Here is a 23,108-nt window from a genome sequence, read left to right as displayed (position 1 = left end):
TCCATGTAGCTGCTGTACAGGTTTAAGCTAATGGGATATTTCCTAGAAAAGCCATCAAGGCTCCTTTTTTGCATGTGGAGTGAGCTTGTGGAGTTACAGGTGTTGCTCGGATAGGAATTTACCTTAAATAAATAAAAAGACAAGAGGAGTTTGGCAAAGCAGGAAACAGTTGGTTTAATTAAATGCTGCGGCCAAGAGAGCCTGGACAGAATGATTCTGACCAAAATATCTTGATGTACAAAGTTTTGGCTGTCCACTTATACAGCTAATGAGGTACAATAAAACAGTTTTCTACATTCCAAAAAAGCATCCCAGTTGTAAATCAATAACGGTGGGCATCTGATAACGACACAGATGTCTCTCAACCTCAGGGAGAGCCAACATGGGCCAGTGTGTATGTGTCCAGATGTCTGGAATGAGGAGCGATTGATCACTACGTGTGGTTTGCCTGTCGTGGTCGAGGGTGCCTATTTATATGTGGTATCAAGCTTTGTGGTATTTCTGGGGAAAGCGAGCCTTTGGGCAAATGGGCTTTATTGAGGCAAATTTTCTTGGGCTTGTTTATGGTGCAACTATCTACCTGTGGAATCGATCAGGGTTTTTTCTGGGTGCGTATCTATCTTTGGTTTACGGGACCCGACCTGTTACTCTATAGGCGTGGGTATGGATCGCAGGACCTGCCTGGCCACGTAACTCTGACTCGAGGTTGACGGAGAGGTCACCTTGGGCGAATCCAACAGCAATGATGGGAGTTCATAGGAAATCCTAACACGCATTGGCATAGTCAATAGGTCTCGCTTTTGGGACCTTATAAGTATTTAGTTATGCAGCACAATATCCTTGGTGCAGCAACATCAACTGTTGTATGGCTAAACACTTATAAGGTCCCAAAGGCGAGACCTATTGGCTATGCCAATGCTTGCTTGTTCAGTATTTATTCACTTTTATTTTTTTTAACTGTCCTATGTCGCACTTTTACTTCAATGGCAGCCGCATCTAAGGAAAGGTGTGCGGTCGCCATTAAAGTGAACCCGGGCATTGAGGTGTTTTTACAAAAAGGAGCATTTGTTTGTCAACTTGATGCACACATTTTTTTTCGCCCCATACAGCGCTTTCATTATAATGGCGGCTTCGCCCCTTTCTTTAGGCATGGCTTGTCTAAGGAAAAGGGTATGGCTGACATTAAAGTTAAAGCACCACATGGGCGCTTTTACAAACAAGCATTTCCAATGCATTAGGTATCACATTTATGAGAGTTCCATAAATGCGAGACCTATTGCGTTGGAAATGCTTGTTTTGCAGTCGGCCTGGAGCAGATTGGATAGTTGGGATGATGACACGAGTAAGCTAACGATAATACTGAATATCCTGAGGCAACATTTTAAAAGTAACTTTAATGCTTTATTGATTGGCTAATTCTTTCTACTTCTTCTGTCCTAATCCTGATGGGAAAATGGAAGAGTATGTGAGATGTACATGATGGGAGGCTGAGCAAGAAACTACAGGGGGTCTTGGTGGTCTACAGCCACTGATGGACTAAGCATAGAAGAGAAAAGCAAATGTGAGTTAGAAAGTAGCAAACACATAAGTCTTCAACAAGTACGTTTCAAACATACAAGTCTGTGTCAAGAATCAAAGGGGAAAATGCTTTTAATCACTGGTGCTGCATTCTTGAAAGCATCCACATTACTTTGTGGGGGGTTCGTGCTCCGCTTTGACTATACGTTCATCGGGAAGCGTTCCCTTCCCTCTCAAGCCTGACTTTTGAAAGATCTGCAGAAGGAATCTGACGCTTGCAGAGGCTTAGGGTTAGCATTGCAATTAGCCGTGGTCACTGAACTCGAGGTTTTCAACGTACAAAGAGAACTGAGGGGGTGCTTGACATGGACTTATGCTGGCTTGTGCACTCCCCTATAAGGGGCTGCGGATGGGGGTTATTACTTACGAGAATGTGTCATTTACAAATGCCTAACTTTTATTTATTTAAAATTGGCATACACCAAAAAGTTCGTCAGAGAAGTAGACATTTATTTTAGTCACTTGTTTCAAGCAGGATACAGCTCCTAATGACATTTTTTTGCGAGGGCAAGATATGAAAATCTAAAGTAAAAGGGATGAGACAACCTTAAGTAACATACATTACACATCCACTTCCATTAGTCAGACCTGCAATCATAAGCTCTGAGAGACGAACAAGTCTATTCTCCACGAATCGTATATCATTCTCTCTCGCAATCAAATGCATTTAAACTCACAGGCAACATTTAGACTCTAAAAGCAACATGAGCATGACCACTAGAACGATGCAGCAATACAGGGCGAAATTATGCGGCAGGACTGAGTGAATTATGCAGCAAGGATAAAGTAAATTATGTAGCATTGCGTGTATGACGTTTTAACACAAAAGATGGATCCCAGTGCTTTACAAAATAGAGGTTCGACAATGAAAAGATCACACATTCAAGTGGATACTAATCAAAACGTTATTGCCAAACAGATAATCACTTTCTCGCTCGTTTGCTCAGAAGAGTTGTAAGTACTGTCCTCGACTATTAAAAGTAAAATAGTTTGTGCAAAACACTTACAGTATTTCACCAAGAGAAAGTAAACCCACATTTATGTAATTCTTAGAAGGCGCGCCTGCTTACTTCTGCAAAAGCCATCCATCCTAAAACATGGCTGCTGGAGCTCAATTCCTGCTTTATTCTATGGTCACAGAATCCCGAACGCTTGTAAGCGCGAAGGAGGGGGGAAGGGGCGGAGGCAGGGAGCAGGCAAGAGGAAAGACAAATGGCGCGGAAGGCTGGTGGTGCACGCTAGTGTGAACGCAAGCTTGTCGCCAGCCAGCGGCACTTTGAAAACTCACCTACCAAAGTTTCTCCGAGCAGCGCGCGCGGACTCAGCGAGACCTAAAAATAATATGGCAGCCACTGGTATTGTTTTTATCGACATGATCATCATTACGCATATAGTTGTCATTTTGTATATTGATATTGTTTGGTGTTAACGAGGTTATGCTTGCTCTGGTTTGAACGCAACTTGGCATTGTTCTTATTCGCAACAATAATATCGTATGACCATAGATCATGGAATACATTGGTATAATTATTGCGGATGTTGGCACTGCTGTGCGGGCACAAGTTATGGTATATATTGACATTGCATTGATGGACATTGTGCGGGTACACGTGGTGGTATATGTTCATTTTGCATTTACTGACATTGCCGATGCCAGGCCTACACATCATGATATTTATTGACATTGTATTCATGCATTCCGACACAGGTAGTGATTGTTTTGCGATAGCAAGTTTGAATACACCTGACCTTGCTATTTCAGATTTGGAGATAGGCGAACATTTTCAGTGATTTGAAAATGCAACTAAAAGTTGTTGTTTTTTAAGAAAAGGTTTAATTCTCTTGATGTAATACAATAATGCTCTTTTAACATTGAGCATGTGTATATCGCTTTCTGCTATTGAAACTGGTTCAGGGAAGAATAGTGGCAGCTCTATTGTTTGATTCACATGGAATGCAGAAACTACTTTAGGAAGGCACTTTGGATTAATACAAACTACCAATTTAGATGGATAGATTTGGAAGAACGGTCCTTCCAAGTTAATCTACTTTTCATGTGAGGAACTGTAAATCATATAAATGTAGTGGTTCAAAGGGTGATCCCATGAGTCTAGTGAGAAGAAAAGTGTGGTTCCAGACTGATCCTAGTGGGGTGGAAGGTGGAATGACTCTTTTTAGTCCTTCCATACATGCCTTAATTACTGGAACTTTAAAGAGGGACATATGTTGTCTGTTTTGCATGTAAGCAGCAAGAGCTGCTAAGTGTAATGTAACAGAGGTATATGCAAGGCCTGCTTGCTGCAAATGAAAAAGATAACAAATGAGGTCTTCCACTGTAGGCGAAAGCAGTTGAATTTATTTACCTAAACAGTAATGTACAAATCTTTTCCATTTAGTCGCATAACAGGCTTGAGTAGTTGCTCTACATGCTGGTTTTAGGATGTCCATGCATTCCTGAGGGAGACTAAGGTGTCCAAATTCAAGGACCTCGGGAGCCAAATCATTAGATTGAGCTGTATGGGATTTGAATGTATTATCTTCCCCTGCTCCTGAGTTACAAGATGTGGCCAGAGAGGCAGTTTCTCGTGTGGCACTATCGATAGTTGTAGTAGGGTTGTGAACCATGCCTGTCGCGCCCATGTTGGGGCTATTAGGATTAGTGTGAGGGATGTTTGTGTTAGGCTTTAAACCCTGTAAGGAACAAGTGGGAGAGTGGGCAAAACGCAAACAAATATCCCTGACCAGCTGATCGTATATTCGAGTGGTCCAGTCTGGGGGAGTATAGGACCCAAGCCTTCCTTGTTTTCACCAGCTGATCCATAGGCATTGCCTTTGGAATGTGGGTGAAAAAACCTGAAGGCAAATCTTTGGCATTTTGCATTCTGCTGGGTTGGGAAGAGGTCGATCTCCGAGGTTCACCACAGTTGGAAGTATGAGAGGAAAAGTGTTGTGTCACTTTCTTACTCGTGTACTTGCTGATGCATTCTGCTGAGCATATCTGCAAAGTTGTTGTCCACACCTGGTAGGTATTCTGCTAGGAGGTGGACTTTGTGATGTATGGTGTAGTGCCATATTTGCTCTGCAATGTGGGAGAGCTGTATGGAGCATGTCCCCTCCCCCCGTTTTGTAATGTAATATATTGCGGTCATATTGTCAGTATGGATCAGAACTACTTTGTTATGAAGTTTTTCTAAAAAGCTTTTAGAGCTAATCAAATGGCAAGGAGCTCTAGATGACTGATGAGAAAGCATTTGAGTTGGTGACCAGAGGCCAAGTACTGTGGAGTCCTGCGTATGTGCCCCCCAACCCTCTAGGGATGCCTCTGTGGTAATGGTGATTTGTAGAATTGGGGCTTTAAAAGGCCGACTTGGCAACAGATTGTTGCTTTTCAACCACTGCAGAGAGTGATGGGTTGCTGGCCCTACCAACACAATGTCCTGTATTCCTCCACCATTGTGTTTGAAGAGGGCTGTGAAAAGGGGGCATTTGTAGTCTGCATGTGGCACTACGGAGATACTCGACGCCAGCATTCCGAGAAGACTCATGACTGTTTATAATGTGATATGATGATGTGGTTGAAAAAGAGGTAATGCTAACTGAAACTAAAGCACCCTTTCTGGACTGGGGTAGGCTTTGGATGTTGCAGAGTTTAATGTGGTGCCTAAGAACTGCTTCACTTGCAAAGGTTGAAGGTGAGATTTTGCTGTAGTGAGTGTGAAGCTCAATGTGTGTAGAAGGTTGACTATCCTCTGAGTGTCCTGCAGGAATTACTGGTTGGTGACACTCTTGATTAGCCAATCATCTAGATATTGTAACACATGTGCGCCACCCCTTCTGAGACAACCGGCTACCACTGTGAGATATTTTACGAACACTCTTGGTAACGTAGCTACTCTGAATGACAACACCTTGAACTGATAGTTCAGTCCATTTACTTGGAAACTGAGATAGCGGCGGTGCACTGGGTGTATTGGATAGTGGAAGAAGGCGTCTTTGAGGTCTATGGCTATCATAAAGTCTCCTTGTTGTAGCAATGGTATCACTTCCTGTAGTGTCACCATATGAAAATGTTCTGACAGGATGTATTTGTTGAGTGGCCCGATGTCTAGAATAGGCTTAAAGTCCTATCCTTTTTGGGAATCAGGAGTATAACGTGTCCCAGGTGTTGTTTTGGGACGAGTTCTATAGCCACTTTTTGAAGTAGAGCTTGGATCTCCTCTTGGAGGAGTGTAGGGTGTTCTACGGACATATTTTGCGTTTGTGGTGGTATTGTGGGTGGGGCAGCTGTAAATTCTAGGCAGTACACATCCTATATGATGGAAAGGACCCACTGATCTGTTGTAATTTGTGACCAGTGTTGGTGGAACTGTAGCAGCCGCCCCCCTACTGGTGTTAAATGTTAAGGGAGGAGGCTCAGTGGGTCACTGTTTAGTGGAAATCATGCTTTTAGAGGCAGAGCCACGACCCTTGCCTCTATTATTTTTGCAAAGTGACCTATAGTCCCTCTGGTGCATTAAGACTAGTAGGAACCTTGCTGCTTTAGAGCACTGCCTGTGTCTGTAGATGTGCCGCGTCCTGATGCATCTCTATATTGTCCTCCCCGAAAGGAGTCCCTTTGTTGAAAAATCTGTAGTGCACCCATGGATATGGCAGTGTCAGTGTCTTTTTTGATTTTTTCCAACATTTCATCTATGTGTGGTCCGAATAAATGCTCACCGTCAAAAGGTAGATTAAGAAAATGTTGTTGGACATCAGGCTTAAACCAGAAACTCTAAGCCATGCATGGTGCCTAATAATGATGCATGTATTCACCTACCTTTCACTTGTATCGGCCGAGTCTAGTGCACATTGTTTTAACTTCATCCCCTAGCTGAGCCCCTTTCTGCTGATATTGTTCTGGAAAATGCTGGAGTAGTGCTCTAAAATAGCAGGAAAGTAAGCCTAAAGAATTGGCTATACGGAGGTGGTTGGCTGCTTGTGCGGCAACATGTTTTCCTGCTGCATCATATTTTTTGCTCTCTTTAGCCATTGGAGAAGCATCTCCAGTGCATGAGAATATTCAGGGAAACATAAAAACCCAAATTAAAGCAAGTTATTGGAAATTTTTAGACACACCTTGTTTGGGAGGCCCAACTAGTTATGTACCTAAGTTACAGCATCAGTTTTATCTAACTTTCACAACTAATGTCCAATGGCGGTTTTACTTTACGAGATTTAGGCTAAATATCCTTCATTTTCTCTTCGCCTTTCCTAAACAAGGGGGCTGGTGTGAGAGGCTACCCCCTTGTCCTTGCAATGACAGAGTTAGCCAAAGTACCATACATGTTGTCCTCTTTTGTTCTTTATATCAGGAACCAAGGATTAGATTTATTAAGCCTATCCTGAAGGGGCGGCAACCATGTACATATAAAGAAGGCTACGACTACTTGTTGTCATTATCTTCTGTTGAAACTTGTTGTGCCATGTTAAATTTCATACGAGTCTCACTCCAGATTAGGAAACGCTATGGATAATTTAGCTGTAGGACTGTATTTTGCCATGGGATTTGTATTTATGCTGTATGATGGATTTTTAAATTACAATTATTGTTTTATAGATGGATCATCTTAATTGTGTGTTTTATGGTTTTTTAACTTTGTGCTTTTATGATTCATTGTATGAATCGAATAAAGATTTTGAACCGAACCGAGAATTGGACCCTTTTCTGACAGTGAGAACCACCACAAAATCAGGGGGAATGTGATCTTAGATGTAGATAGGATCAGAGGTACATGGCTTGTAATTATTGTCCACCTTTGGTGTTAATACTCTAGACTTGACTGGTTGCTTAAATATTATCCCTGTGGACTTAAGCATCCCCTTTAGCATGGGAAAGAATTGTTCTTGTCTAGGAGACTTATCTAGAGTTTCCAGTGAAAAATCATCCTCATCTTGTAACGCGTGGCGATCCACCTTATGATACCTTAACATAATGTGCATCCCTACTAAGGACCTCATGGTAGGTTGTTGTATCATCTGGCGGTGAGTGTTTAAAGAGGTATAGGTCAGGATCAGTGCCATCGACAGGGTCTATGTCATATTGATCCCATGGTGATTTTGTAGGTGGTGGTAATACAGGAAGGACAGGTGGAGGAGAAGATAAACATATTGAAGTAGGTGGTGGAGTTAGAGGAAAAAGGTTAGGGCTAGTGTGGCTGTCTTTACACTTTTTCCTCAAGCCTTGGGTGGATCTGGCCCGTGATCTCTTCCTTAAAGGTTTTCTTCCTTTCAGGAAGTGTGTCCTTTGGTGGGAGGAGTGATTGCCACTACCCTTTTTGTGTCTGGATTAATAAAGTCTTTTGTTTCCTATCAAGCCTGCCTTGAAGTTTCTCAAGAATCTGCTGCACATGCCGCTGTTTGGGCTCCGATGATGTTGTTGGCATTTTTGGAGCCAAGGGCATTTTCGGCACCAACAGGATATTCAATGGGTTTTTGTGCATCTGACCGGGTTTGGGCGCAGAGGGTATCTTCAGATTCGAAGAGGATATTTTCAGTTCCGATGCCTTGTGGTGTTTTTTCAGCATGGAAGCTGGCTTTTTAAGATACCGGCACATAGACAACTTTCGATACCTTTGGCTTTTTTAACACCTGTGGAAGGTTATGTAAGTGGATGGACGCAAGTCTGCTCCTTTGCTTGCTTTCGATACCGCCATGGCCCGAGGGAAGTGGGGTTCCGTGAGCCATCTTGGATGGTTTAGTAGGAGTCTGCACGGTTTTCGCCTACATACTCACATGCCCTTCTGATGTCGACGGATCAGGGTCAGATTCAGAGCGGTCGGTGCTACTGGCAGGCAGTATGGGATGTCCATAGGCACAACCTGTGGCCTCTGCATCCTCAAGTTTATCCTCCAGCTCGATCGACTGCTCCCCGAAGATATCGCACACATCGCCGGTTTGGTGCACCTGCATGGTGGAGTAGGTCCAGCGACTTCGCTCTGTTGCTGAAGCATCTTCCTGAATTGAAATTCGAAGCATGCCTCACATGACACCTTGTCGTGTTCCGGGGATAAGCCGAGATTGCAGGCCGAGTGCTTGGGGCAGATACTGAAAGCCATCTTTTCCATCGCTCTCAGTTGTCGAGTGGAAGGGGACGGTGGCATAAATGGAAACTGAAGTCAAACCAAGATGAACCCAGGCAGGCGGATCAAAATAATTGAAGGAAACCAGTAGGTGTTTGTCGCTGCTAAATCTTCCATCGAAGGGTGATGAACGTGGGTGCTGGTAAAGCCTCAAAGTAGGAATCAAAGCTTCAGTCATGGAGCTTTGAGGTGGACGTCCAAACCTGATAGCAGAAAAAAACAATCTAACGAAGGAGCTGATAACCATGGGCAATACAGACTATAGGCGGAGTCAGCATATCTTGTGATTTGAAAACGTTGCAAACGTCCGAGCCTAACCCCAGGTGTCAGGGGTATGCTAAGCATATGCATCTACGGCCAACACATGCTACGAAGAGCAAGTTACTTACCTTCGGTAACAATGTATCTGTAAGAGACATATCTAGTTATAGATTCCTTACCTTTAGAATTACACCCAGGTGTCAGACTGGATCCAGAGATTTTTTTTTTAGCTGTTCCGTCGGTAGATGGCATTGGTTTACTCCACGTTCGTCATTGGTGTCATGGTCACCGGAATGACATCACGGTGTGTACTTAGAAACCGCCCCTGCATGCTGATGTCAGTTCCGACACGACTTTCCACGCCAGAAGCGCAGAGCCATTTAAGACACTGACCACCGGTGCACATAACTAGGGCCCTGGAAGGGAGTCCTTATCCCTAGAAGTCAGTTCACAGAACGGGGAGGATGGGTGGGGTGGTAAGGAATCTATAACTACATAGGTCTCTTACAGAGAGATAGTTACCAAAGGTAAGAAACTCGTACATCTGAAAGAGACTGTAGTTCTAGATTCCTTACCTTTAGAATAGATACCCCAGCAATGCCAACCCCGGAGGCAGGTCTGCAAACTTAAGTTCACACCAGAAAGTCCTGGAGAACAGAACGGCCAAAGTAGCCATCTCTCCTGACTTGGCTGTCCAGGCAAAGATGCTTGGTGAACGTGTGCAGCGATGCCCATGTGGCCCCCTGACAGATGTCAAGGAGTGGAACTCCATGCCCCAAGGCAGTAGTAGCTGCCGTCGCCCTGGTAGAGTAGGCACGCAATCCCACCAGGGATTCCTTCTTTGACAAAGAGTATCAGATTTGAATGCATAGGAAAACCCATTGAGAGATGGTGCGTTTTTGCGCAGCCCGACCTTTCTTGGCACCCACATATCCAAAGAAGAGTTGATCATTCACCCGGAAATCTTTTGTGCGGTCAAGATAGAAAGACAGCGCACGTGGGCAGAGTGATGGTCTATCCTATGTGGAACGAGGTAACCACTTTGGGAAGAAACGAGTCCCGTGTGCGAAGGACTACTTTGTCTGGGTGAACAGCAAGCAAAGGAGGTTTTGAGGACTGAGCTCGAATCTCACTCACTCTGCGGGAAGAGGTGATGGCGACAAGGAAGACAGTCTTCAAAGTAAGGAGCCTGATAGGGCAGTTATGTAGAGGCTCAAAGGGAGCGCACATAAGGAATGTCAAGATAAGGTTTAAGTTCCACTGGGGCATTACGAAAGGAGAAGGAGGAAAGAGATGAGTAATATCCTTCAGAAATCTATTTACAATCGGAGACTTGAAAAGAGAAGGCTGATCAGGAAGGTGAAGAAAGGCAGAAATGGCTGAAAGGCAGCCTTAAGAGTGCCCAGGGTAGAGCCCTGCTGGGCTAGAAAGAGGATGGACAAGAGTACCTCCGAAAGGGGGACAAAAAGGGGCTCCAAAGCCTTTGCTGCGCACCATGCCACAAATGTGTTCCATTTACAGGCGTATACAGACTTGGTGGAGGGACACCTGGCTGCCAAGATGACATTACAGACTTGGGGTGGTAGGATGAAAGCTGTCAACTGCCGCCGCTCAATCTCCACACAAGGAGGTGGAAACTGGACAGGTTTGGGTGGAGGACCGTCCCCCGCTGCTGCGACAAATGATCCTCCCGAACAGGCAGTCTGATCGATGGCCATGCTCTAGAGCTCCTGGTACCAGACTTTGTGCCCCGTCCGGTGCCACAAGAATGACTTCGGCCCGGTCGAGCTTGATCTTCTGCACTCGGGGCAGAAGTGGTACAGACGGAAAAGTCTGCAGGAGACCGCTACTCCACTGTGACAAAAAGCTTTGCAGAGCGAGTGCCACCTTGAAAATCCAGCGCGCAAGACTGCTGACAGTGTGCGTTCTCTTCGGTGGCAAACGGATCTAACCAAGGCTCTCCGCACTGTGAAAGAGACCTTGCACCACCTCCGAGCCAAGACGCCATTCGTCATCCTTCACGCACAGACGGCTGAGCTCATCTGCCTTGGCGTTCAGATAACCTGCCAGGTGTTGAACCACATGCCCTGATGTTCCAGTCATGTCGAAATGCTTAGAGCCTCTTGACCTACGGTCCAGGACACCGCCCTACCCTGTTTGTTGCAGTACCACATGGCTGTGGTGTTGTCTGTGAACACCTGCACTACACTTACTTTGATAAAGAGAAGGAATCTCTTCAGTGCCATACGAATCGCCGGGGGTTCCGGAAGCTTGTTATTGTGGCCGGACTCCGCCGGACACCAGAGCCCTCTGATCTCTGCCTCTCCCATGTGGCTGCCCCATTCCAGGAGTGACGCATCGGTCACCACTGTTAATTCCAGTTGGGGAAGGGAGAGCGATCTGCTGCTAACCCAATCTTGGTTCGTTAACCATCACTGGAATTGACGTGCAGTCCCCTCTGAGATCTGGACAACGTCGGAAAGAGTACCCCGATGCTGCCCCCCACTGGAACTTCAGGTCCCACTGCAAAGCCTGCATATGCCATCTGGCATGATCTACCAGCAGGATGCAGGATGCCCAGCAGCCTCAGGGTCATTTTCACCGAAACCCGGAATAGAGGATGAAACATCAGTATCATAGTCTGAATATCTTGAACTCGCTGTTCGGGAGGATACCCCCGAAATTGCACCGTATCCAGACCGTGCCGATGAAAAGGAGCTTCTGAGAGGGAGTCAGGTGTGACTTTGGCACGTTGATAGTGAACCCTAGCAAATGCAGGAGGTCCCCCGTAGTCTGGAGGTGGGAGAGGACAGCCTGGGGCAAACTCGCCTTTAACAGCCAGTCGTCTAGATAGGGTAAGACTGGAACCCCTTATCTGCGTAGATGAGCTGTGACCACCCCCCATCACTTTCGTGAACACCTGAGGGGCGCTGGTAAGGCCAAAAGGGAACTGAAAAAGCTTGTGGCCCACCGTGAACCGTTGATAACGCCTGTGGGACGGTTGGACAGGGATATGGAAATAAGCGTCCTGCAAGTCCAACGCTACCATCCAGTCTCCGGGGTCGAGGGCAGACAGGACCTGAGCCAACGTGAGCATCCTGAACTTCTCCTTTCGGAGGAAGCGGTTGAGGGACCTGAGGTCTAAGATAGGACGCAGGCCTTTGTCCTTCTTGGGTACCAGAAAGTAGTGGAAGGAGCAACCACGACCTACTTCTGGCAGACGGACCCTTTCGATAGCTCCCTTGGCCAAGAGATCTGCAACTTTCTGGCGGAGAAGGGCCAAATGATCCTCCTGTGTGTAAAACTAGAGAGGTGGACCCACTGTCCAAGGGAACAGGGCACTGAAATCAGTAGTAAGGTAAAACTTCCCTTGGATTGATCCAAAAAGAACCTGAATTAAACAACTTGCATACCATTCGCACATACACTCTCAACACTTATACTGTCCGTACCATCCGCTAAAGATGGCAATCATATACCCCAAATCGAGATGTAATGTTAGTAAAGGATTTATTCTTCAATAAAAATTGTAAAAAACAAAGAGTTAAAATGGAATCCGGAGTTTATACAACACTTAATCAAGTACATTCTTAAAAGATGATGAATGGCCTTTGTAAATTGGCCTGATCGATGTGGGCAAACAGTTCTGAAAAAGGATCCTTTCCACAACTGAAAGGCAGGGCAAGATAAAGTATAATATCAAGATAGGAGATTAAAAATCTTGAATTTCCAGAAACTGTTTGCCCACATCGATCAGGCCAATTTACAAAGGCCATTCTACGACAGAGGCCATTGAAAAGCCTTCAATCCTGACATCATTTTTTTTTTTTAAACGGTTAGCGAGATGTGTATGTTATTTGAAACCCAGTGAGTATAGGATATGAATGTGAGAGGGGCGTCTTGTTTAATTGGGGAGACACCAATTACCTATAAATAGAGATGTATCGTGGAAAGGATTATTGATCAAACAATCAAAAATAAATTGATGTTAATTATACTGTATGAGATCGAGTTATTCATGATATAAAATAAGGAGAGTGTTTATAAAATGTTTACTAGTTTAAAAGAGAACGGTATTTCCTAAAAAAGGCTGTGTTTGCATGTCCCTTTCTGTATAGACAAATAATATTTACAAAAAGATTTGGAGGAGGAATAAATCCTTGATTGAAAGTCCTGAAGAAGGTGGTCTTTAAAACAGTTACAGCAACCACCGAAACGCGTCGTCGCCAATATGTTTTGAATCAACTCATTAGAATGTCTGCAAGGAATATAGTGCTATTCTACCAGTTTTTCTATTTTATTATTGAAGTTGGATCCGTTTACGCAACAACCTATGTAGGATTGTGCAAAAGGGTCTCCAAATACTTTTTCCGTATTGTTTTATGTACTTATTTGAGCATGTATTTTTAAGAATTTTATATTTTTGTGTAATACAGCGGTATTTCATCATATATTATGAATGAACTTGATTAAGTGTTGTATAAACTCCGGATTGCATTTTAACTCTGTTTTTTACAATTTTTATTGAAGAATAAATCATTTACTAACATTACATCTCGTTTTGGGGTATATGATTGCCATCTTTAGCGGATGGTATGGACAGTATAAGTGTTGAGAGTGTATGTGCGAATGGTATGCAAGTTGTTTAATTCAGGTTCTTTTTGGATCAATCCAAGGGAAGTTTTACCTTACTACCATATGATCCTCTGACTAGCAATGGAAGGATGGTGGCATGGAGGGAGGGGGGGGGGTAGTCTTGAAGGGGAGGGAATAGCCCCGGACTATCTGCAAAACCCACCTGTCCGACGTGATGGTATGCCAGTGGGGGAGGTGATGGCGAATCCTGCCGCCCACTGGTCTCTGGTGGCCCTGAAAGGTCGGACTAGAAGGGTTTGGAGGCTTCTGCGGGGGGGGGGGCCCGCCCACTAGCCCCCATACCCGGATCGCTGGGTCCCACGTCAGCGGCCACGCACAGGCTGAGCAGCTTGTGTGAACTGGTGGGTAGACTGGGTCGAACGTGGTGGGGCACCCCTTCCGTAGCCATGAAATGGGTGAAAAGCAGACTGTGTGGGATGAGAGGTCGCCGCGAGGCCCAAGGATCTGGCCTTAGCCCTGGAATCCTAGAAGCGCTTGAGCGCCGAGTCTGCCTTGTCAAAAAAAAAGGTGACAGACATCAAAGGGCATGTCCAGTAACGTGGATTGGACATCCCCAGAGAAACCAGACGTCTTCAACCAATTGTAGCGCCTCTGGGCTACTGACGTGGAAACCATTCTGCCCAGTGAGTCAGCGGTATCCAGCCCACAATTGATGGTGAATTTTGCTGCGTTTCTACCCTCTTCCACTGTGGGGGTGAGAATAGCCTGGGCCTCCTACGGGCACTGTGGCAGCACCTGCGCAACTGTATACCACACTGTATGGGTATATCGGCCCAAGAGGTATGCGGTATTCACCGACCTCAGCGCTAAGCTGGCGGAAGAAAACATCTTCTTCCCAAGATGGTCCAGCTTCTTGGTTTCCCTATCTGCAGTAGGGAATGCACCCTTAGAGGACAAGACTTGGACTACCAATCTCTTGGGGGTCGGGTGCTGGGAGAGGAAAAGTGGGTCGCCCGGGTGGTGGCGTTGGGCAATCTTCCTGTCCACAGGAGCCCCTGTTCTGGGCTTGGACAAAGTGCCCAGAAGGACATCCGTGAGGGTTTCATTAAAAGGCAGAAGGGGGTGCGAATTGGCCGCCGCCGGTGGAAGAACCTCTGTGAGGAGGTTAGTCCTGACTGCCCCCGTAGGAAGCTCCAGGCCCAAGGCATCAGCTGCCCTACGCAGCAACACCACTGCATATGACGCTCCCTCCTTCGTAGCCACGGTAGGGGGAGAAAGCATACCAAGGTTTGGGGAGGTACCCAGACCACTGGCCTCTCGCCAGTCCAACTCATCAAGCTGGTCAGCTAAAGGGTCCACAGATCCCTCCCAGTTCTCCTCACACTCCTCTGGTTGCCAGTCAGGCCTGAAAGGAACACCAGAGATGAACAGAGGCACAAAAGTACCCACCAGGACCAGTCCCGACGTCGGCTGATGTCAGTCCAGCGCCGTGTCCAAGTCGGGGGTGAGACCAGGGTTGGCGCCGGTCTGGGGCACGTCCGGCACCTGGAGCGTCGTCATCGGGATAGGCGCCGGGAAGGTACCATGCGATCCAGATCCAGGCATAGATCCTACGGGGCCGGAACCACCGGCATCGAAGTCCCAGGGCCCCCAGCTGAGTCCACAGGGCCCGAAGGTGCGCCAGCGGAGTCGGGCTGCCTAAAGATGCCATGAAGCGCTTTGTAGAAAGCTCGAAGCTGGGCAGGGGACGATCCAGCACCGGGAAAAGGGGGGAAACTTGGGGCCGTCCCTGGAGCAGGCTCCAAAGACAGAGCTGAAGAACCACGATGCTCCGGGTCTCACGTCGTGTCGGCTGACCGACAGGGAGAAGGCGAAAAGCGACGCTGCTTCTTCGCCTTCTTTTTGTGCTTCAACTTAACCGTAGATCTCGAAGACTTGGGTGACGAATGATAGTGGTTGCTCCGCGACCAGTCCCGAGATCTTCCTCTCCACCGGGTCCTCGAGTGGAGCAGACTGCCAGGCCTCCAACAACTTTCGGGACCGCTCCCGCAAAGACTTGGGATTCATGGCCCGACAATCTGAGCATGACTTCGGGGCGCGCTCCAGGCACCAAAGGCACACAAGGTGGGCGTCTGTAGCCGACATCAGGCGATTACAGGCCTCGCATGGCTTGAACCTGGTCCGTTAATGGGACATCCCTCGTACACCAGGAGTCAGTAGACTCAAAAAGAATTCGACAAAAGTCAAGAAAATGTTAGTCAAAAAGTGACTAAGGGGTAGCTCTCTCCGGATCTGCGCATGGCTGGCGCGGAAACAGAAATAACTGACGTCAGCATGCAGGGGCGACGTCTAAGACACCGCAACGGCATTCCGGCAACCATGACGCCAGCGATGAACTCAGAGTCCACCAATGTGACCTACCAGCGCGCAGGAGTACTGCTAAAGAAAAATCTCTGGATCCAGTCTGACGCCTGGGGGTAAATCTAAAGGTAAGGAATCTATAACTACAGTCTCTTTCAGATTATGTATTTATTATGAAATAAAAATACAAATCATATATTTACATAGCTTCAGACAAAGCATTCCCGCTTTAAACAGTTACTCAACAATTCCCCATAAGGTACAACCGGAGCCCTCCCCTAAACTGCTAACCCCCCTCTTCTGCAGTGACTGACTTTAGTGCATGAGTCTATGTGGGTCCCCTTCCCCTTCCTGCTTATGGTTATAGCATAGCTAGAGCATATTTCTGATTATTTAAAAGTCTAATGCTGGTAATATGATTGGGAGGTAGAGGCCTTTGTTGTCTTCACTGAGGTACTGCAGCACAGGGTCCCACACTAAATCTGAGCGCCTCGCCTTTGAGTTCATATACCACTTTCACATGTGCAAATATGTGCTGGACCCATAGTTCTGCTGTTACTGCTATGTGGTTACCTCATCGGCCCAGTAATGCTTGTTTGGCTGCTAGGAGCAAGTGGGAAATAAGTTTCCCCAATGGTAGAGTGTAATGAGTAGGTGGGTGTGGTACCTAAGATTACAGATGCTAGTTCGATTCCCCCTCAATTTTCAACATGATGCATAAAACATCAGCTCTAAATTCTTCGTGTTTTGGACAGGCCCAAAGTAAATAGAGAATTGTCCACTCCCCACAACAATTCCTCTAGCAATGTGTCGTTTGTGTATTTTCTATCATGGGCATGCGTGCCGTTGTGCAGTGCCATCTGTATACGTTTTGTATAAAGTCTCTCGCCCTTGGGGTTGATGGCCAAAACTGTTCGCTTGTGCAAACATATCATTCCACTGTTTGGAGGTGAGAGGCGTTCTTAGCTCCTTCCCCATTGTTCTTGGTATGCAAAGTTAATTTGGGGCAGTTTTTAACTAAGTAATGCATAAATAGGAGATACTAGTAGTCTTGTGGTTGGGAGGCTTTGGAGGACACTCTCAAAGATCGTAGTACCTTCCCATACAAAGGCCTATAGAACCCTGTGCCTAATTCGAAGAAAGCATCATTTTACTCCTTATTGGATGCTGTATATTGACTTGATATTTTTAAATGTGCAAGGCTCACCTTTGAAATAAACATCTTGCGATCTAAAGCATCCCTGGGCTCTACATCAGCTGCAATTGCTTTCATTTAACCTTGGTGTGAAGCCTGTGCTCCCGCTGATAGGGGCTGAGAGGGGAAAGGTAGGTAGTTAGCTTGTGCCACTGTGATAGGCCATGCCTATTGTCAAGTGCTATCCTGGTCACTGGTGAGACAAGTTCTGGCAGCGATGTTTTAGGGACTCAAAGTACCGGCGCAGCCAGCAAACTGTTTGCCAGTTTTTTCAAGGAGCCATTCTATGATGTAACTCACCTAGGCCGCCTCATTGTATCAGCGTAAATCCGGTAATCCCAGGCCACCCTGCAGTGTAGTGTGCTTGCGCATGCGGGATCTCCTCCAACGCCACTCATAGGAGTTGTATATCACGTTCTTTAATTTTAAAGGAAGAGACGAGTTCTAACTCTCCCATCCACTATATAAAAGGGTGCTAGCCTTAGTAAGTTAATTTAAGCCAGTGAAAACATATTTAGAAATGGGCTCTTTTTAAGATACAAGTGCTCTAAATAAGTCTTTGGCGAAGGATCAGGAGTAGCTGTGATTTCTCATGTTCTACTTTATCCATATCACAAACATACTAGTGTGATTCATGTGAAGGATTTGTAAAAACACCTACCTTCTTTGGCACAACTGTTGTTCTTCATTTGATATCCTGGTGGGCAATCACACTGTAGCTCCCCCGACTGCAAAATCTTGCTGGGAACGTCATCTGGACATCTGCAAGTCCTGCTGTTGTCGGATTTTGGCAAACACAATAAGCTGCAAGGCGTTGAAACGCATGCATTCTGCCCTGTTTTGAATAAAATAGATACATCCACCACTGATAAATATCCAGATGTCAAATGTGTTGATAAACACATGCACTCCTCTTATCGACACCACCCAAAACTAGAGAAAAATATAACATGGTGTGCCAATAAATGCATATAGTCATCGAAAAATTTAAAAACACTTTAGTTCAATCCTTCAACTTTTTTGAAATTATAAAAAAAAAACAGTAACAAAACAAGTGCTATAAAAAAAAGTAACAGTTCAAACTTACAAATTTAGTCGGCACCATAGTGCAATGAATTTAAACAATAATCACCATCATCTGTCCAATGGTAGCATCTCATGTTTGTTTAGTTTATCAACTCAAGCAAACAAAAAGAAATAAAACCAGACTTTGGAAGACACAATTCAATAAAGGACATTAAAAAACGTAAAAGCATGGATCGCAAAATTGTCCGTAAGTGGCAATTACACCCAACTATTTGCCAAATGTGTCATTTTTCCAGTCTTTATACTCTCTTGCGCTGGACACAGATCTCGAAACTAACCTCAGATGGACTACCTTTCCCTAAACTTTCAAAATTTCAATGAAACTGTGTCCCAACCACAGCGGCTTTAATCGGATCTTGGTGCTGAGACATGTTCAAAGAATTTATTGTACAATTGTTTAAAGTAATTACAATTTCATTCAATCGATTTAGTTAATGCGCATTTGGCAGGTGTGTGTGGCAACAGTTTATGGTTGGTTAAGATAACTGTAATGTCCCCCCTCAATGCCTTGATATTAAGCAGAGCCTAACCGTGTACATGTACCCTGGGGTGATCCCCGTAAGGACCCATGGTGTCCTGTTGTCCTCTCCATACAATAAAGTGCTTTGCGCAGCTGATCCCAAATCTATAGCCATGAAACCTGCAGGTCTTGGACTCTTGGGGGACGTCTGTAAAGAGCCTCTTATTTGTTTGTATTTCTGTTAGCCTATTATGGGCCCTGGAACTGCAAATCACTTGTACTCCTCTCCTTGCTAAAAAGTGCCTTGTACTGCTGGATCGCTTTTATTAGCCAGATGTCCATTAGGGCTCAGAATTTAATGGAGATATTGGGTCTTTACGTTCATCATCATCATCACGAATACATGGCCAAGTTGTTACGTAAACATCTATACCATATCATATTACTGCCAGAGTGCAAAAAAAGCTATCATAAAAAGTGGACCGGTACTTATTTAACCTGCATACATACACTTCTCCCTGCAATACAATAACACTAATGATTGTATCCCTCTGTAATAAATAGAGGCAGATGAAATTAAATACATAGTGCAATAGTGTTTGTGATTATATCAATATGAAATAGGCGTACTTTATATTGTACTGGTGCAAATTAAGATTGTTTCAGAATCTTCTCTCGTTTTATCCACACATTTAACAAAGACCAGCTCATAGAAATTACAACAGGGCCTGCTGTATCAGTCATCAATATCCGCTTCACCTCACTGCAATGGATTACCCCCATAGTCAAACAGATCAGCATGAGCCATCTTCTGAGCGTGCCACTATATTCAGGGTACACAAACATAATATAATCTGGACTCTCAGGATTCATGCCACATGCCAGGGATATAACAGAGGCATGGTTATTCTGCAGTTTCCATTGAATGGTCGGAAGGGCAAGCAGCCTATTCCAAATATTATATATTAAATCTTAGCCAGAGGTGGTGGTGTACTATCCATATAGCTTTCAAAGGCTGGGGTGGGCTTGTATGCCAGAAACTGCTCAGACAATTGCCCCTGGAAATTTGCTCTTCACGCACATTAGACCAATATGTCAATTTTAAAACCAGTTTATCCACCTTACAAATTAGTTCAGGTGAGTTTCATAGCTTAAGCAAGCTCAATTTTTTGCACCATCTGTAAATAAATCTTAGCTAAGGAACCTCCAAGGCACGGTCCAATTCCTTTACATCTCTCAGGGAGTATCTGTAATCAGCCAATTCAGGGGTCTTCCAGATTTATGTTGGGTCAGGTCAGTTGCTCTTTTCATATCAATATCAAAATAGAGCGGTAAAAGGGAAGTACTTGCTGGAACCGAAAGCAATGATCAAATAAAGTTGCTCTCAGCTACAACAAGCTTATAAGTATCCGTGTTGCCCCCGAATTCTGCACCATGCAAAGCAGCACTTTGGGCCTTTGCACAGTAGGCTTTCAGGGCAGGTGAAATGGAATGTGTATATGTGTTATTCCGAAACGGATTATAGCGTTTGATCCAAGTGATATTAAAAATGATCCTTTATTAATTTGGGGACCCCACTTGAATTTGTCAGACAGGGTCACAACCAAATAGTCAAAGCTAAACACCCGTTCCAATCGGTCTGTTCCAGAAATTACAGAGCAGCTATTGTTAACTCTGTTTCCGAGGACCATAAACGTAGTTTTTGCAGCATTTAATTCCAGACCCATGTCATCGAAGAACTCAAGGAATTTATTTAGCAGATTCTGTAGACCCATCGGAGTTTTAGAAATTAATAAGGAACCATCTGCAAACAAAAGTATAGGTGTTTTACCCTGTTCACGATGGGAGAGTCATTAGCCCACTTGGTTAATTCCCTGACCACATAGTTGATATATAGGGTGAATAGGGTGAGCACCAAAATGCGCCTCTGTCAAACCCCTCTTGCAATTGGGATGCACTTTGTTAATTTCCCTCCATCACCCCACCTGACCTGCGCATATTTCTGTTCATGCATTCTGGCTAATAACTCAATTTAGCGACTGGAAATACCCATACTTGCTAATACTCCTCAGAGGTTCTCCCGAGGGATCAGATTGAATGCGGCACGCAAATCGAAAAATGCCACAACGTTTTTGACTACTCAACAGGAAATATTTCCACTAAAAGGAGGTAGAAGTAAAAAATGCAATCTAATGTGCTTATTTTAACACGGATTCCTGCCTGGGAGGGGAATAATATCATATTTTTGACATCCAGTCATGTAATTTGTTTAAAACCTGACTACAAGATATCTTTAGAAGATTATCTAATAAACTAATAGGCCTGTAGTTTGACAGGCATTCAGCATCACACTTTTTAAAGATCAGAATTATTTCCGCCCCCAATCCAGGTATTCGGGATCTCTCCCCCCTTAGCTACTGCATTAGATAGGAGATTCACATAAATAGCCCACAACCAGGATTCTGATTTATATAGATCTCCTGGTATGCGATCAGGACTAGGGGCCACTAAAGCCTTTAAAGTATTAATGCAGAATGGGTGCCTTCTAAACTAAAAAGATCTCATCAGTCTGCCTGTTTCCAGATTTTAGAGCATTGGCACTCATCTACCACATTAAGAGACTGTTTTATAGAGCAGTCCTGTGTGTACAATTTGGCGAAATGTTCTTCCTATCTTTCTGGTGGGATGTTATTTCTTCTAGGGTTAATATTTCTAATTGACCAATGTGCAATGATATGCCTGAATGACCGGCCATCATTTGCTTTAAGGGCCTGGAGCATATCTTGCCAATTAGTATCCTCCCATACTCGCTTAGCCTGGTCAATTGTAGACTTGTATTTCTGGCGTGCTATGCAAATTTCAGATCAATTGCAGCCCCTAATAGCACTTCTGAGTGTTTGTTTGGAGAGTTCGCATTCAGGCAAATACCATTTTGGATATTAGAAAGCGATGATAATTTACAGCGGGACTATTTATAAAAAATACTCTGCAATTTGTTAAAAAGACAACCATGAATATCTAAAATTGGTATAGCTTCAACCGGGAAATTCTCATAATTAGATAACAAAATGTATAAACCATCTCTATACCTCAGTATAGAGATTCTCATTAGTCATAACCTTGGGCCAAGAGACTCTTCTGCAGTTATTGGCCACAGTGGGCTCTGGGACCACAGTGCAGTAAGTTCCCCGGCTGCTTGCAGCATTCAAGTCTCTACCCTGATGAATTTCAAGAAGACCACTGACAGCTGTGTGGATTCTCCTTTCAGGGAGCAGAGCAGAGCATCGTTACATGAGCAAACATGGAGTCCTTGCAGAAGGGGGCGCAGTAAAAATCACCTGTATGGGAGTAGTGGTTTGCAGAATCAGATTTTGTTCCACCTCGCACAATCCACATAGCCTGATTTCATTCCCTTCCCCCCTTACATACCAGCATGCTTTAAGTGGAATCCGGACGAATCTTAGTTAAATTACATTTGTTTTTATGTCCTTGGCCAGGGTGATCCCGGGTTGTATAGATTGATAGACCAACTACAGTGGGCCTCTTCTTTCAGTGCTTTCATGTCTTGGTCCAGAGATATTAACTTTGCTTGCTTTAACAGCAGTTTTAGTACAGGGTTTGCAGGGAGGTTTGCAGACCATATATCGTGTGCATCTAAATCTATCAGCGAACTACACATGTAACAGACTCCATTTGATTCTGCCCCGCTTATTACTGACCATAGAATACGTTTTACAAAAAGGAAGCTAAAAACCATGCATTTAGTGTTAATTTTTAGGTTTACAAAAACCCAGGTCAAGGAGTTGGCAGCTGCTTGCTGGGAAAGTATGTACACTGTGTGTCACCCCCGACTGTCCAGCCATACGACAAGGTATTTATATGAGACCACCTTCTCAAATCTGTTCCCTTGGAAGAACTATGCTCCACTCTTGTTTATCTTGCAGCTGGCAATCATAACTTCTGTTTGCGCTGTGTTAATCCACAATACGTTGTCTGTAGCCCAATTTGTGTCTGATCAATTTGCACAATGTCAACAACGTACTGCAACAGATGTATTTTGAGAGTAGGCATTTTCTGGGGAAATGCTCTTACTTCTTCTAGGTTAGCCAAATACAGATTGAACAGCACGGGGTGCTAGTGTATGTTTCCACCTTTGTGGATGTAGCCCAGCGGTGGTCACTTTCACCCATGTGCCTGTATATGATGAAATAATGGCCCTGAGTAGAGGAGATGGAATACCCCATGTATTCAGTTTGGTCCCAGAGCTTGCCACTTGAGACGCTGTTGAAGGCTTCAGCAAAGTCAACTAATTTGAGGTAGAAAGGTTTCTTTTTTCCCTGCATGGTTTCTTCTAACAGATGAGAAATCCAGAGCAGGTGCTCCTTTATATGGCAGCCTTTTTAAAAACATTTTTGGAGTGAGGGGAATCAGATTTTTTTCTTCAGCCGATTTT

The 23,108-nt window shown here is 44.7% G+C and overlaps 1 protein-coding gene across 1 annotated transcript in view; it reads right to left on the bottom strand.

Moving 5' to 3' along the window:
- The window catches only part of SORL1 (sortilin related receptor 1), a 744,876-nt gene that overhangs the window by 346,809 nt on the left and 374,959 nt on the right, over positions 1-23,108 (bottom strand). Inside the window, exon 22 of the mRNA XM_085645831.1 lies at positions 17,771-17,944. Within this exon, the coding sequence (XP_085501957.1) occupies positions 17,771-17,944 (174 nt within the window). The remainder of the gene's footprint in view (positions 1-17,770; positions 17,945-23,108) is intronic.

Source organism: Triturus cristatus, chromosome 3_1 (genome assembly GCF_964204655.1).
Source record: "Triturus cristatus chromosome 3_1, aTriCri1.1, whole genome shotgun sequence".
Lineage (NCBI taxonomy): Eukaryota > Metazoa > Chordata > Amphibia > Caudata > Salamandridae > Triturus > Triturus cristatus.
The sequence above is the reverse complement of the archived record's forward strand: the minus strand, read 5'-3'. Positions and strand labels throughout refer to the sequence as shown.